The 15,546-nt window shown below is 43.5% G+C and overlaps 1 protein-coding gene across 6 annotated transcripts in view; it reads left to right on the plus strand.

The window, feature by feature from the left end:
• Positions 1-7,055, plus strand: part of CEP112 (centrosomal protein 112) — a 400,471-nt gene extending 393,416 nt beyond the window's left edge. For all 6 annotated transcript variants that reach the window (XM_055323886.1, XM_055323903.1, XM_055323913.1 and 3 more), the window contains 3 exons: positions 1,957-2,058; positions 5,707-5,771; positions 6,596-7,055. In XM_055323886.1, coding sequence (XP_055179861.1) covers positions 1,957-2,058; positions 5,707-5,771; positions 6,596-6,599 — 171 coding nt within the window. In that variant the 3' untranslated portion in view covers positions 6,600-7,055. The remainder of the gene's footprint in view (positions 1-1,956; positions 2,059-5,706; positions 5,772-6,595) is intronic.
• The last annotated feature ends 8,491 nt before the right edge of the window (positions 7,056-15,546 follow it).

Here is a 15,546-nt window from a genome sequence, read left to right on the forward strand (position 1 = left end):
CTATGAAACTTCACAGAGGAACGTACGTGCTTGGACTTCACCTCCAAAGTAGTTAAAACTGAGGGAAGATGGCCTCAAGAAAAGATGGAAACGGGGCACGCCGGGTTGGCTGAGTGGTTGAGCATCTGTCTTTGGCTCGGGGCGTGATCCTGGGGTTCTGGGATTGAGTCCCGCGTCAGGCTCTGCGTGGAGCCTGCTTCTCCTTCTTCCTGTGTCTGCTTCTCTCTCTGTGTCTCTCATGAATAAATAAATAAAATCTTAAAAAGAAAAAAAAAAAGATGGAAAGGGCACATACAATGTCTCAGGAAAAGTGGTCATCGTTCAAACCAAAAGATATCCCAGTGAAGTCCCTGAATCAAGGAAAAAGAAAATCATGTAGACATTCAAGCTAAGAAAGAAGTCTGCCTTCAGACTTCACCATAGGTCCATGTGATGCCAGAGGACATGAGAAAGAAGAGTCACCAAGTTCTATGGGAAAGGAGATAGGGTTGGACATTATTATATCCAGCTCAAATGTACAGGCAGTGACCAGACACTCCAAACAAACAAGGATACAAGAAAGAAAGACAGCAGGAGTCCCTTTTGAAAGAGTTGTAGCTCCAAATTTCAGAGTCAGTCTTGAAGGATAGAAAAATAGAGTCCATAGGCTTGTGGACCCTCGATAAATGTTACCCTTAAGATCTGTGTGTTTGCTTTGCATGTGCCTTTCATTTTGCTCAAATTATTGAACTTAAGTCCAAGAAGAAAAGGTGGGAAAAATCAAATATTACACCACTGGGAGAGATCATTTTTCATTATTTCTGTTCTTCCTTTAGGTGTAAATCACAAGATTATAACATTTGTCAAAAAACACTTTGCCAAAGATTGAAAAATCATATTCTAGAACATTTGCCATGGGATTTTAGTGGATAATGAAATGAACTGTTAGAACACATTTCTTAATTTGGTTTAGTCTAGGAGAAGTTGGGAATTAAAGGCTGATAATTTTAAATTATCTTCAGTAAACCCATAGGCTTGTCTAAGTGAGCTCAGCTGCACAGATTTTTCATAGTATGTTACCTTATTTCCAGATGCATCCAATGAATCATTTATGGGATACTGTGCAATTCTGCTTTAATATTCAGTTAAGTCACATACAGCATATGCAATAGGTTGCTTAATTCTGTTGCATCTCAGATTAGGAGGAAGGGAAATCAGCCTAGCTGGAGAAGGACACCAAGACACACACATGTTGATGCTCACACTCATACACCTCTGCATCCTGCTCAGGCACATCCCTCCAAAGATTTTTCTCACCCCTTCCCCACTTGCTTCTGTCTGTAGCTTTTAGAGAGATGAATGGATGAGCCACCAAACTTTCCTTTACCAGCCCAGGGACCCATCAATTAGCTGAGCCCAGGCTTCTTTGTGTTCTGGAGGGGGAGGGAAGCCCATGAGCCAGAGAAGCTCACAATGGCAAGATACTCTGGTCTACCTGTGTGGAGACTTGGAGACACCTTGGCATAGACTATTCTTTATTCCTATCCCCATCATCCTATGGATTATACCGAGCCCCTAAGTACCTAGCCAGTTTGAGGGAGGATCTTAATCAAATCAATAGCATACTATGAATTGTCCTCAAGTCACAGTGTATCCACATCCTGATCAAGAAAAGGTCAGCATAGTGGAACATATCATAAGTGGTAAGAGGAGAACAGGTTCTATTTATCAAGTGCTGAAAATTATATTAATGGGGATTTTAAAGAAAAGTGTCTGAGGCACTATCCCAGAGCACAAGGGTAGTAGACTGAGTGCCTTTTGCAGTTTGTAACTCTGTTTCCTGTCATTTCATTTGTATTGACCACATGTAACAAACTTACCTTTGTGATAAATAGATAGTTACTAATCATTGTTTTAAATTTAAAATCATTCTTTCTAAGGAGAAATTGATAAGCTCTCTCTTTTTTTTCGCTATAGATAACTTACATACGACAAGAATACGAAACAAAATTCAAAGGGTTGATGCCAGCATCTCTAAGACAAGAGCTTGAAGACACCATTTCCTCCTTAAAGTCACAGGTAATTACTAGAACTAAGGCATTTCCTAAGGGTCCAGGTGGTGTGCATATCTTGAAAACAGACTTATGAATACGTTTCATTGTGAATTGATGCCAGAAAATAATGTAATATCATACATAACATAAAGTACAACTGAGGATGAATTGGGTTTTGTTTGTGTTTTTTTTTTTTTAAGAATGTTTTTCTTACTAGTTTTGGAACTCATTGTCTCAGTAAGATTTTCTTAAAAGCGCCCATGAAATTGAGAAGTTCAGTTATGGTTACTTTTACTCACTTTACAGTGTACATTCCAAGACAGCCTCCCCCTTTTTACTCTTGGTACCAGGCCTCGAATGCCATGACTTGGCACATTGGTGATTCCTGACTGTGTGAAAGTGCAGAGAAACAGAAACCATGGTTAAATTAGAAGCATTTTTATTCTGGTGTGTTTTATATGGTTGTTAGACACAACAAGATGCATTTTAGATGCCGAGCAGAATAATGACAAGGTATTCAAACAATTGGGTCAAATATTTCTTGCTGAAATGTGTAGTTCCTGGTATAACTTATGAAATACAGTGTGAGAGATGCAACTGATGTAAATTTAGATGCTTAAAATGTTTTCACAACTTCCAGCGTCAGTTTTCTCCATGTACTTCTATAAACACATTTTATATTTTGCCAGTGCAGTGAGATCGTGTGCTCCAACATGGGAAAGAATCTACATACTCCCACTTCTAATACACTTAGAAATCTAAAACATACTTTTTCCCTACAACAATCATGTTCTTGTATGTCCAAGGATCCTTGTATGACTGAGATTGATGAAAAACAATACCCAGGACCCAGAGTAGCCAAAACCTTCTTGAAACAATAAGAATGAATTTGGAGGGCTCATACTTCCCAATTTAAAAACTCAGTAAAAGGCTGTAGCAATCAAGACAATGTGATATTGGCAAAAGAATAGACACAGAGATCAATGAAATAGAATTGAGAGTCCAGGAAAAAAAAAAACCCTCATATTTTCGGTCAGGTGATTTTCAAATGTTTCAAGATGATTCACTGAGGGGAAAATGGAAAGAAAGGCACTGGGACAGTCAGATCTTTCACATGGAAAAGAATGGAGACCTCCCTCACATGTTTCCCACAGGTTAACTCAAAATGGATCATAGACCTAAATGTACCTCCAAAAAGACTGTAAAACTCTTAGAAGAAATCTCTAAGAAGAAATGTTCTTAGATGAAGGAGTGAATTTTTGTGCCTTGGGTTAGGTGGAAGTTTATTTTTAGCTATGACATGAAGCATATAAGCAGCAGCAGAAAAAAAAAGATGAATTGGACTTTACTAAAAGTTAAGACATTATGCTTCAAAAGACATCATTCAGGAATTGAAAAGACAAACCACGGGATAGGAGAAAATATTTGCAAATTGTGTACCTGTAAAGAAACTTAAAAAAAAAAAAAGGAAAACACACTTTTTTTCTGGGAGAGCTCCTTGAGAGAAAGAGGTCTTTGTTCTTCATATCAAGACAGTGTCTGTCACGTATTAGGTGCTCAATAAATTTATTTACAAACTGATAGGATGTAATGATATTCACATTAGCTTTTTATCCTGTGTAAGACAGCGCACACAGCAAATTTTGGCTGCCCTGCATGTATTCCCCTCAGTCAAAAGCCTCTTATCTGAAGATAAAATGTGCTACTCTTGGCTTTGCTTCTGCCGGTGGAGTCTTGCCTCCTCCACTCCTGCATATAAAAACAAGTACTGCAGGGAAGTGTTACTGTACAAAGGGTTAAGTCCTCTTTCTTTACATGAAAAGCTCCCCTTGAAGTGTGGTTTACCTATTAACTTTGTAGGAGAGCTCCCATAGGGTCAGCTATGTAGGACCTGGCACCTTCAGAGGAGGGTGGTGTTGTTGGTTTTTTGTGTTTTTTTTGTGTGTGTGCGTTTTTTTTTAGAAAAAAAAAAAGAACGAAAGAAAGTAATCTGATATCCACCTGCAGGGCTTCTGTTATCATTCACATCATTTCCCTGTAATAAAAGCCACTTCAGCCTCCTAAAACTGGATATTGACCCAGAGAGAGTGCTGCCAGCTGCGTTAGGGCCTCAGCATTGGCAGCTGCATGGAGGAGTCGCAGGCCATAGACTGAGCAAATTTAGTTTGAAAGCACAGGTGCCTGTGTTTTCTGAAAATTGTTGGGATTCCAGTTGCAAAGCGCAGTGGGGGAAGGGAAGCCGAATGAGTATAATCCTTGCATCTGTCAACATTATCAATTGTCCGATGGGTCATATGAGTAATTGGATAGAATTAAGACCAGGGTGATATCACAAGTAAACAAAACCGAGGGGGACCTCTTGGATATGTACCCATCTAGAGAAAGTGTGCCTTCCTTTCCTGCAAGCACATTTGCCGTTCTGCTAGCTGTATTCTCTTGCCTAACTAGGCTTTAGAATCAACCGTTGCCATGGTTTCAGTTCAGACCAAAGTGGCAAGAGTAAACAATTCTGAAATGATCAAATGCTGCTGACTCTTGATTACATCGAGCTGTGGGAGCAGTTACCCCCAAAACCGTTTCTATTTGCTCGTGGAAGGTGCTTTTGAATTCATACCTGATATAGGTATCTTTAATACTATACGGAAATTTATGCTTCCAAAAAATCAAACCACACTCTGAAGATCTGATTTAAGAGACTTTGCTGAGTCACCAGTTTGCTCCATCCCTCAGCACCCCCGAGAGTGGGAGCAGGGAGTGGTACTGCTCCAAGCTCTGTGCTATGTGGCTTCTATTAGTGTTTTCATGCCCTCCTCCAAACCTTGGAAAGCAGCTGTCATTGGTCCCATTTCACAGATGAGGCATCGAGAGCTCAAGTAACTTTCCTAGAGTCAGGGAGGCCAAGCCAGGAGTTGAACCCAAGCTGGCCTAACTCTGACTTCAGCTCTTTATGGTACCAGTATTGTCTCTCCCACCTCAGGGAATCCCCAGGATGGACTGAGGTTTCCAGAAGACAGTACTTTTCTTTCTACTCACTCATACATTCATTCATGCAACACTAGTGCATACCAGCGTCATACTCAGCCCCATGAAAGAAGCTGAGGACACAGAGATGAAGAAACATCCTTTCTTGTCCCAGAAGAGCTCCCAGGTTTTGGGGGGGCAGGGGAGAGATATGAAAACAAACAACCACGTGGCAGCTCAAGAATTGCTAATAATGGAGCTCAGGAATACAGAGGAGGGATGCTGACTTTGCCTCGGATGTGACGAGTGGTTGGGGAGGAGTGAAGGAAGTCAGTGACATGTGAACCAAATAGTGGAGGGTAAATAGGAGATTGTTAGCCAAGCATTTCAAAGAGAGAAAATGCCCTGCACCAAAGGGCAAAAGAGTTGGGAAGCATGGTGTGCAAGATGGTGATGGTTGGGAGGGCGAGACGAAAGATGGAGCCTTGAAGATAGGCTAGGGCCAGATCAAAATGGCTCTGCAATAAGGAGGTTGAATGGATTCTCCAGTCTCGGATGGATTTTCAGGAGGGGATGCAATTGATCAGAAGTGAAAAGCATAACACTGACATTCAGCAAATCCTCTGCCTTTTACCTAGAGAGCCCCGTTGTTTGCACAGTATTGCCACCTCGGCCACATTAGCCTCTGCTCATACACGGTGTCTTTTTCTAGGTTAACTTTCTGCAGAAGAGAGCCTCTGTCCTTCAAGAAGAACTGACTACATACCAAAGCAGAAGGTACAGCCCATGCTCCTAATGCCTTCTGGTTACTGTGTATTGTTTACACCTGTGAGTCTCAGGGGTTGACATTAATGTCTTTATTAAAATGCTTAACATAGTATCGATTTCAGGGGGAAGAAAACTTATATTTTTACTAAATAGCCTGTCTTTGAGAAGCCACCCACCTCTTGTAATCACAGTGCTTAGTCAGTATGATCAGAATGGAATGAGAGAATCTGCAGGTGCCTGACAAGTCTGGACCTCACCTGCACAGTCCTGACAAGACATTGTCTTGAAGATCAGTTGCAGGTTAAGGAGACCGTCTTTCTTTTAAGATAGCAAGATGATGCAATTCTTAGTACGGTAGCCCACATCTTCAAAGCCCTGTATCCCCTGGAGGTTTGGCGCTGCTGCAGCTAGATGTTCTCGCGACCAAAATAGATAAACGGCTTGGTGGTGTGGCAACACCATGACTTCAGTGGCCCCCGTGTGTGCTTCTCGAGGATGCCTTTTTAGTCCAAGGCCCCCAGAGACATCACAGGCATGGGTCATGTTTACCTGCTCTCATTCAATCAAACAACCTCCGTTTTTGTGCAGTGAAAGGCCAAAGCACTTACTTGGCATTGGATTAGAAGTTCAGATCTTGTGAATCATTCACTTTCCCAAAGATTCCGCTGCCTGGTGCAGATGGGACTGGATCCTTTATGGACATAAGTGATGACATTTTGATATCAAATATCCTTTTTAATTGCCATCCAACTCCTCCCGAGTTGGGACATATTTTTTCATTGACATGCTCTTTAAACCTGGAGAAAACCTTAACTGAGATTTTTGATTTTCAGGTAACTGCACCAAGGCTTGGCCTGAGTAGCACAGGCGAGGGCAGTGGATGTCCTGTCTGAGTGCACTGTGGATTTCTTCCAGCAGGTTTGAAGATTTGGATGTTGTAAATTGTGAGCTCTGTGGTATTTTTTAATACTGTAATGTAATTAAGACCATAAACACATGCATCACTCATACACTATGGGGTAGTTTTATTTGTGTCTGCCTAAGTTATTTTTTTTAACATTTCTTTATTATTTCCATATTTGCGTGCATTTGGGTGTGTACTGAGAATTGCTTTTATTGGGAAAAGAAATGATTTCTTATAATATGCCTTGTTGACGCTTTTGCATGGAATTTTACCGGTTGCGTATAATCAAAATCACGCTTGTAGTACCGTATCACAATTTTTAACATGCTTATGTTGTGTTCATGTTCATGTTCATATATTATTAAAACATTATATTTTGTACTTATCAATTTTATTTCTACTTTTTCTTGCACCTCATTTGCCAATATAAGTATGACATATTCATGGTATTTTTCCCTAGAAAACCCTGACAATCTGAAATTGTACTCTGGGAAAAAAATACCTTTATGTCATCATGTCAGAGATCAAATCCATAAGCCATTCATTTATTTAGAATGAAAAAAATCACTAAGTCATCTGATACCATTTTAAGAAGTTGTCGCGTTGGTCTCATCTGACCCTCGGACTCCAGAGGCAGAATGGCGTAAGAATTTTATGTAACAGCTCTGGTTTTATTGTTGCTTTCTCTTTTTATGGTTGTTGTTTTCATTATAATAGCAATGGACGTTCCATAAGAAAGCCTAAAAATGAAGGGTGAGGGGTGTTACAAGGACACACAACATGGTGTCATCAGGTGGTGGCAGATGAGCTGTGATTGGTCCCATTTCACTCTCTGAGAATATGGTGATATTCCCCTGATTGGATGTTTGTCTCCATGAAAATGCCAAGAAGCAGTTCTATGCAGATTGGTCAATCCCACGTGCCAAGGAAATTTTGATTTGTGGTGGTCCGACGCTCTCTATTCTTTTGACTGCACTGTGGTATGTGCCATGGGCCCTTTGAGACACTCTAAAAATCTGGGCCGCCAGCAAGGCCAGAGTTATCCCATTTACTGTAACAGGACAGGGCAGGACATTTCTTTACACTTTTTCAAAATTCTTGTCTCTTTCCCACGCCTACCTCTCTTGTCTGCTGCCCAAGGATTAATGACCCTTTCTTGCACTGTAACTGAGACCCAGAAATGATAAGGAAGTGACAGGTTTTATAGCCAGTTCCAAAGCCAGGGCCAGGATGGGCATAAATGCTGCCTTGCGGCGGCCAGCAATAAAAAGCCTTGCCTTGCTACTCTAGATCATCTCTGGCTGGTAACGTTTGCCCTGACACCTCCTGCAGAAGTAGAGATCTCTGGCCTTTGAAAGCTCAGGTCTTTAATTACAACACAGGCTTGAAGAATATTCAGGAAAAGGTCCAATTGAAGCAGATGCTATTAAAACCACCTACCAAATGAGGACAATTGGTACTCAGACTATGATTTAGTGCTCGAAAAGGAAAGATTAAGGCTACCTGATTAATTTTAAGTGCTTCTCTACAGACCGTGAAAAACAGGTTGAAGCTCAACAGATTTCATTAGTAAGGTTATTAGCCGCCTGAAGTGAAAATACTTGGTGAATTGTATTGTCTGCTGGAATTGGAACTCCCACTCAAGAATATTTGTTTTCCATGAGTAAATATCAGTAGGTGTTTTGGAAGGTTGCCTGCTATTCTTTCTTTTCCTTGTTTCAAGGGTTATGAAATCACAAACACTGGTGAACCTTTGACATTACCCAGATCCTGTTTCCCTTCTGATGTGTGTCGTATACGTCTGGGAGTAAGCGTGCCGAAACTTTAGGTCCGTTTGATTGTGTGTGTGAGGACTAGATGGCCGACACCAATGCTTTTGTGAACGTCCTCTGATAAAGGAAGAGAAAGAAAAATTGCATTTGGCACATTTAAAATCCCTTCTTGAATTGAGCCCTGGGTGTACAAAAGGCTACTGGGAGAAAAAGCAAGTGCTCAGGAAATAAATTATAAACATTGTGCCTTCTTATAAAATCATCTAAGATTTCATCCTTTCTTTTATCTGGTGGAAGATCAATTGTTCATCACAAGTACTTCATTTAGTTCCATCTCAGGTTGTCGTTCTTGGCTCCTGTCCTGGAGTCATCCATCTGTGCTATGTGTCTGCGTGCGACCGTCCATGGGCAGTGGGTGATGAGGCACGGAGAAAAACCAAGGGGAAGGAAGCTGTGGGAGTGCAGGGTTCTGGTGTGTGTTTTTACCCAGCCATGGGATCGAGCACAGGAGAAGGGTCAATGCGAAGGCCAGTGATCTGCCCATGTCATGGTTTTGTTGAAGGTCCACCGCTTCTGTGTCACCAAGCAGCGAGACGTTTCAGGGGCATGCCCCCTGATTTTGCAACCTCCCCATTCAACAATCAACTCCTCAGAGGGCAAGCCATCCAGGGACACAATGGAGAAAAAAGGCCTCAGAGGAGGGAATGGAGAATGGGTCGGTCTTGCCTCGTAGTTTGTACAAAAGAATCGGCTGTGACTCAAGGGAAATTGCTCAATTCCGACGTTATCCCATAATGTTGCATAGTAACGGTGAAGTCCTCAGAAACAGGCATATGCCTGTGGTCGTGAGCAACCTCATTAAAGGTGTTGGCCGAGAAAGCACAGACAAGAGAAACTGGGTTTGAATTAACAATTAACATCTCCCTATTGAAGTGCATCACCATCCGCAGAAGGCAGTGGTATTTTAGCTTTCGTTCTGAGAGTAAAAAGGAAAGGTAAAACATCAAAAATGGTTGGAGAAAAGTTTCAGAACACAAGGTCATTTTAATTCATAGTTTCCTTAAAAGAGCAGTCTCATCGGAGCTTTCATATTTTGTTCAGAAAGGTCATCTCTTTTAAGCCTTGTCATTAAAGACAGTTTGCTCTTTAAAGTGAATTATCAAAGTGTGTAGAAATTGCAAGTTACTGAAACTAAAATGCATGATCAATTTTAAGTCTGCTAACTAAAGCTTACTTAAAATTGGATGTGCTTTTGTCCTCACAGCCCCTTTGATAAGACCAAAAAAAGATACATGGTTGGTCAATTCAAAGCAGGAGAAGAAGATAATTAGATAAAACCTTTTTTCACCCATTGAAATGGTTCTTGGATTTGGAGACTGGGTTGGGAAACTGTGGCATAGGCTGGAATGGTATTTGAAATGTAAAAATCGAACATCCCAGATTTTGACCTGCATTAACATTCTTCCCTGTAGTGTTTTAAGAACAGAGTCAGACTTCAGATCCGGTTATTTACCTCACATGGAGGAAGAGAGATGGAACTTGTAACTTAAGACTTAAAGGAATTTTAAAATCTGGATCCTTCACCAACATCTAGGTCAGTTGAAAAAATTGATTCTTCCAGAGATTTTCAGTTTTAAGCAAAGATTGCCATCAGGCAAATGTTTTAAGACCAAAGGGCCAAGATGTTGCTATACATTCTGCTGTTTTTAGAAGTGAGCTTAGTCTAGACGTCAGGCTAATAAATACCCTATATCCTCTTTGGGAGTCTACCATTTAAGAGAGGTCTCCTGGAAAGAGACCTGGCTGGACACGAAGACTTGATCAGTGAACAGAAAGACAAGGCTACCTAACGAGAAGCCTGATAGACTTCGTCAGCTGAAACGTGCTTCTGTAAGGGAAACAATGTCCACACCCCTTTACTTCTACTCAACTTCGTCAAAGACAGAGCCCACCCCAGACTCAAGGGTAGAGGACACAGACTCAGGCAGTGTCAAAGAACCTGTGGCTGTCTCTAATCTGCCACCATTTGGGCAAGAAAGGAGCCTATCTATCTTTAACCTGGAATCTCTGCTTAAACAGTCTGATCCATGAAGAGTCTGTGGCACACATGTCTTATTGCCCGGTGTTCTGAGAAATACGGTTTAGAGCCCAAATCCAGGTGATTGCTAAAAAGTCTCTTCCCATGCAACATTCTGTTAGTCCATGTTGTATTGCTACAATCATGGGTTCAAGGGGATTCGGAAACACCACTGGTGGGGAAGCCCTGAGTTACGAGGATTCACTAAGGCCATGTCTTCCTCTGTGATTCTTTCGAAAGATGGTAGCAACCACAGGCGAATGCTTCTCCCAACCCTTCTCTGTCTGGGGCTTGGTGTGCATTGTTTACCGTAATTATCTTAGCAAATGTATCATTATAAAGGTCCACCAAAACACATACCCAGTGCTTAGCGTGGTTTTTCCTTCTTTCGTGGAAATATCAGGCGCATGGAAGGGCGTGGTCTTGATGAGCCTGCGAGGGAACATTCCCTGAACCACAGAGCACTCAGAGAGCACTCAGCTAATCGTCCAGATAAACAAGTGAATCAGCCTCCTAATTGCCCCGTTAGCTTCCTCGCCACCACGGCTGGGTTATCTCTGTTCGTGCTCTGGAGCCCAGCTCCTGGATCTCCGCAGCCTGAGCCTGGGCCTGGGCCTGGGTGGGGGAGGGAACGAGGAATTGACGCCCAGCCACCACTCCTCCACCTTCCAACTCCCAGGGTCCCCGAGCATTGATCCGGCCTGGTGATCAGCGTGTGTTTGGGGGGAAGCATCAGAAGCCGTGGCGCACCCCGAGTTCAGCTCTGGTCAGCAAGCAGAGCCTGGCAGTTTCAGGGGGAGAGGAAGCGAGAAGAGACATCATCTCTCCCCAGGAAGGAGGAAATGTTTTCCTGGAGGGGTGGCCGAGGGTCCTGAGAATCTTGCACCCTTCTTTTTGCAGAAGTCCCCTTGACATTGACTGAGCTGTCTTGGGAGCAGGTTTGCGCTCCCCACGTTGGCTTCGTGCAGGTTGACTGAAGCTGCCCTTGACCTGACATCGACCCTGATGTCGCTCTTCACGTTCTGAGCAAACTCGGTTTGCAGTCCGGCTTCCCCTGCACGCTTTGTGTTTCTCGGCTACGGCGGTGTCACCATCCGGTGGGAAATCCTTTTCAGAATGGATCACTTGGCCCATTACTGATCATCGTGTTTGTAATAAAAATATTTATCCAAGCCGGGCGCAGCAGTTACGGTGTGAAGCCCGGGCGGGCAGCCTCTTCATGTCTCCACCTGCTCCTCCTCAGAGTTAAGGATCTGCTAGCCGTTTTCTGCCTAGAGTGCAATCTCTTACAATGTTAGGGAAACTTTCTCTGACGGAGTTCCCACTTGTGTTATCTGATTTTCTTCCTCGGTATTTGTATTTATGCATTTGGGCATGTGAGTTTGGAAGCTTCTAGAAGACAAATTGGGTGGATTAAAGGAATTTTTTTCTTTCAAAATCATTTCTGCAATCTTGGAGTGTGTGTGTGTGTGTGTGTGTGTGTCATATTTTTTCTACTAGACTAATTAAGACAGCAAACCTAAGTAGACCACCTACTGCCAGCCCCGGCTATCAGGTACTTTCCCTAAGACCATCTAATGGTCACTGTCAGGCAGCCCGGGTGGCTCAGTGGTTTAGTGCTGCCTTCAGCCCAGGGCCTGATCCTGGAGACACGGGATCAAGTCGCGCGTCAGGCTCCCTGCATGGAGCCTGCTTCTCCCTCCGCCTGTGTGTGTGTCTCTCTCTCTGTGTGTCATGAATAAATAAAATCTTTAAAATAAAAATAGTAATAGTCACTGTCTCTGCCTTTCTATTGGTAAAGGAGAGAGATTAATTGGCCTCATCTCTAGCTCACATTATAATTATTGTTCCCTCTGCGGTATCACCTCTACCATATGAGGAGCATTTTTACTTCATGCAAATGGAAATTGAGCTCAGTCCTTCAAAACTGGAATGCATTTGCTCCCAAACTGAATACCCCGCAGACCTTTGCTGAGTGCTTGACACGTCCCAGGGACTGAGGCTGGCAGTTGAGACACACAGAGATGCATGAGACCTGCTCCTTGCCTGCAAAGGGCTCGTAATCCATATGGGAAGATAAGACATACATAGGAAAGAAAAAAAAGAGAGAGCATGATCTTTGTATAAGAGAAATGCCAAATATTCTGGGAATTCGAAGGAAGTGGAAACATTTTGAAATCATCTCATAGGAGGAGGTGACATTTAGTCTGGATGTTGGAGTAAGAGTAAGATTTTAATCCGTAAAAATGTGGGGCGGGTGTTCCGGCTGGAATGCAAAGCCGGGAAAGTCGTTCACGTCCGCTGCATCACATGCATGAGGAGGAAAGTAGTCCGAGAGAAGATGTAAAAAGTGTGTTGGAGTCAGGTTGTGGAGCCAAAGAGAACTTACTGACCCCCTTGAGTGCTGAGCGAGCCTCTGAGCACATGTGGCCGAGGCCTTTGGAGTCAGAGGGATCTGGAGCCAGGCAGGTTGCTGGGTCCCTGAGTCTCCATTTCCTTATCTTAGAAGGTAGAGGAAATAGTAGAACATGGTTGTGAAGACTGGATGAGATAATGCATTTTCAAAGTCTAACATGCAATAAACATGCAAAAAGTGAAGGCTCTTTATTTTCTGACCATCCTCTAATTTCATGAGCTAAGTACGATTTATGCTTGAAGATACCAAAGCAAAGAGAAGCTTGGACGTTTGGCCAAGGCCCTACTTCGAATATGTGCAGTTGGAGCTCGTGTCCCTGTAATTCGCTCTTTGCTCTTCCTGCTACGTGGCATTGCCCCCATGGATGAGGAGAAGTGTGGACTCTGTGTTATACAAAACCAGGGAACAATTAAAGTGTTTTGAGCAGGGGAGTGACACCATGAGAAACTGCTGCATGAGCATTTGTCCTGAAGCAGCATGAGGCCCAGGAGAGTTGGAGACAGGAAATGCGTGCAGGAGTCCCATGGGTGCCACCAAATCCTGAGGGAGAAGGAGCATCCCCCATCCTCACCCCCCTTTGAATGGAAACTAGGCCAAAGATTCAGTAGCTACTGTGCCACCTGAATGAATGAGATGATTGTGAAGGCGAAAGAAATGTAGGGCCGAGGTCCACAGCCTAAAAAGATGCAGGGTGCAGATTTGGGAATGGGGGTGGTGATGAGTTTGGGTGTAGACGTGCTGGGCTTGGTCAGGTAACCAGTAAGCCTGGGTCAGGGCCCCAAGATGCGTCAGTCAGGAACATTGTGGGTGAGAGCTGATGCTGAGAAGCTGAAGGTTTCACCAAGAAGTGGGGAGAGGAGAGGAAGAGGGGGCAGGAGGGGACCAGGAGGTGAGGGCGCACGGTTCCTCTGGCAGCTGAAGAAGAGGTGGAGGGTGCAGGGCTCAGAAGAGGGCTGGCAGGGGGTGCCCAGTGGAGCACAGAACATCTGCCATTTGCCCTGGACAAGAGACGCAGGAGGGGCAGAGTTAGAGGAGCCCCATAAATTCCTTGAGAGTCCAGCCTGAAGGGCGCGGTGCCTCCCAGACATCCACCACCCTGAGATAAGTGGAGAAGAGCCAGGTTGAGTTCTGAGGGGCCCCTAGGGCTTGGAGGCGGGGTGCTCTGCTCCGATTCCAGATAACAGATCACCGTTGGCAAAGGTTCCGCAGGACCCCAAGGCCACGGCGCCCAGGAGCTGGCGCGGGCCGGCTGTGCCAGTGGGTGTCCTGACCCATCCATGAAACCAGGGAAGCGTCCTTGAAAGTTCAGGTCTTCTCTCATCATAGGGTCTTCACCCATTTGTCCATTTAGCGAAGTCACTAAATGAAGTCAGCCGTCCAGATAAAATCAGTGGATTGTCCTCAAGGGACATTCCTCTACATTCAAATATTTGTGTTTCTGATCCTTACTGATACAGACTTAAGTTGGTTTTCAGACTTTTTTGTTTTTACAGCAACAACGAAAAGTCACCTTGAACTTGATATTTAGGTAGAATTTAACCTACGGTTACTATATTGATCGCAAAAATTATACTTTTTGTTGCCCCACCCCCACCTCCAAATCCCAAACAGTAAAGAACACCAAGTGAATACATGTTGAGGGTAAAGAAGATTGCATTACGAGTCGAGCAATGTAAGGATAGGACAGGGACTTTAGCATGGAAGACCAGGAGATGAAACAACTTTTTTAAAAAAATTTTTTTCCTTAAAGATTTATTTATTTTTCATAAGAGACACAGAGAGAGAGGGCAGAGACATAGGCAGAGGGAGAAGCAGGCTCCCTCTAGGGAGCCAGATGTGGAACTCAATCCCAGGACCCCAGGATCACGACCTGAGCCGAAGGCAGACGCTCAACCCCTGAGCCACTCAGGCATCCCCCAAAATAACTTTTTTAAAAGGGAAATTAAACTTACTCATATTCTAGAACCATAGGTGAGACTTTCTTACTACCTAAAAACATTTTGATGGCCTAAATTTCTTTAATACATTTTGTAGATACGTACCCCACAATGTCTAAAAGCCATAAATGTCTTCCTTTACTTTTTTTTTTTTTTAATAGTTTGGCACCAGGGACGCCTGGGTGGCTACCTCCCTTCAGCCCAGCTTGTGATCCTGGATTCCCAGGATCAAGTCCTGCATCAGGCTCCCTGCGTGGAGCCTGCTTCTCCCTCTGCCTATGTTTCTGCTTTTCTCTTTGTGTCTCATGAATAAATAAAATATTTTTAAAAATAGTTTGGCATCAAAATTTCCTTCATGCCAATACCAAAAGTTCTTAGCAGGGACTTAGAAGGAAAATTAGCCAAGACATTTTAATTCTGCATGAGAATAAGGTCTTATTTTAGAGGGAGGGAGAAAAGATAGCTTTTATTTTTTCTACTGAGAAAAAATGAGAAGTGGATATTTGGTCACTTTATATCTCCAGGAGGGGGTGGGAGGGGATACATGCTATAGATTTGCTGACCATCCTCTGAAGACATGACAAAGGGAACCCAATTTAGCCTGGTACCCTTGAGCTTCTGGGAGAATTTAGTCTGCTCAAGCTGGCCAGACTGTGGCTGCCCCAGGGCGCTGGGGGT

This window comes from Nyctereutes procyonoides, unplaced genomic scaffold (assembly GCF_905146905.1).
Source record: "Nyctereutes procyonoides isolate TBG_1078 unplaced genomic scaffold, NYPRO_anot_genome, whole genome shotgun sequence".
Classification (NCBI taxonomy): Eukaryota; Metazoa; Chordata; class Mammalia; order Carnivora; family Canidae; genus Nyctereutes; species Nyctereutes procyonoides.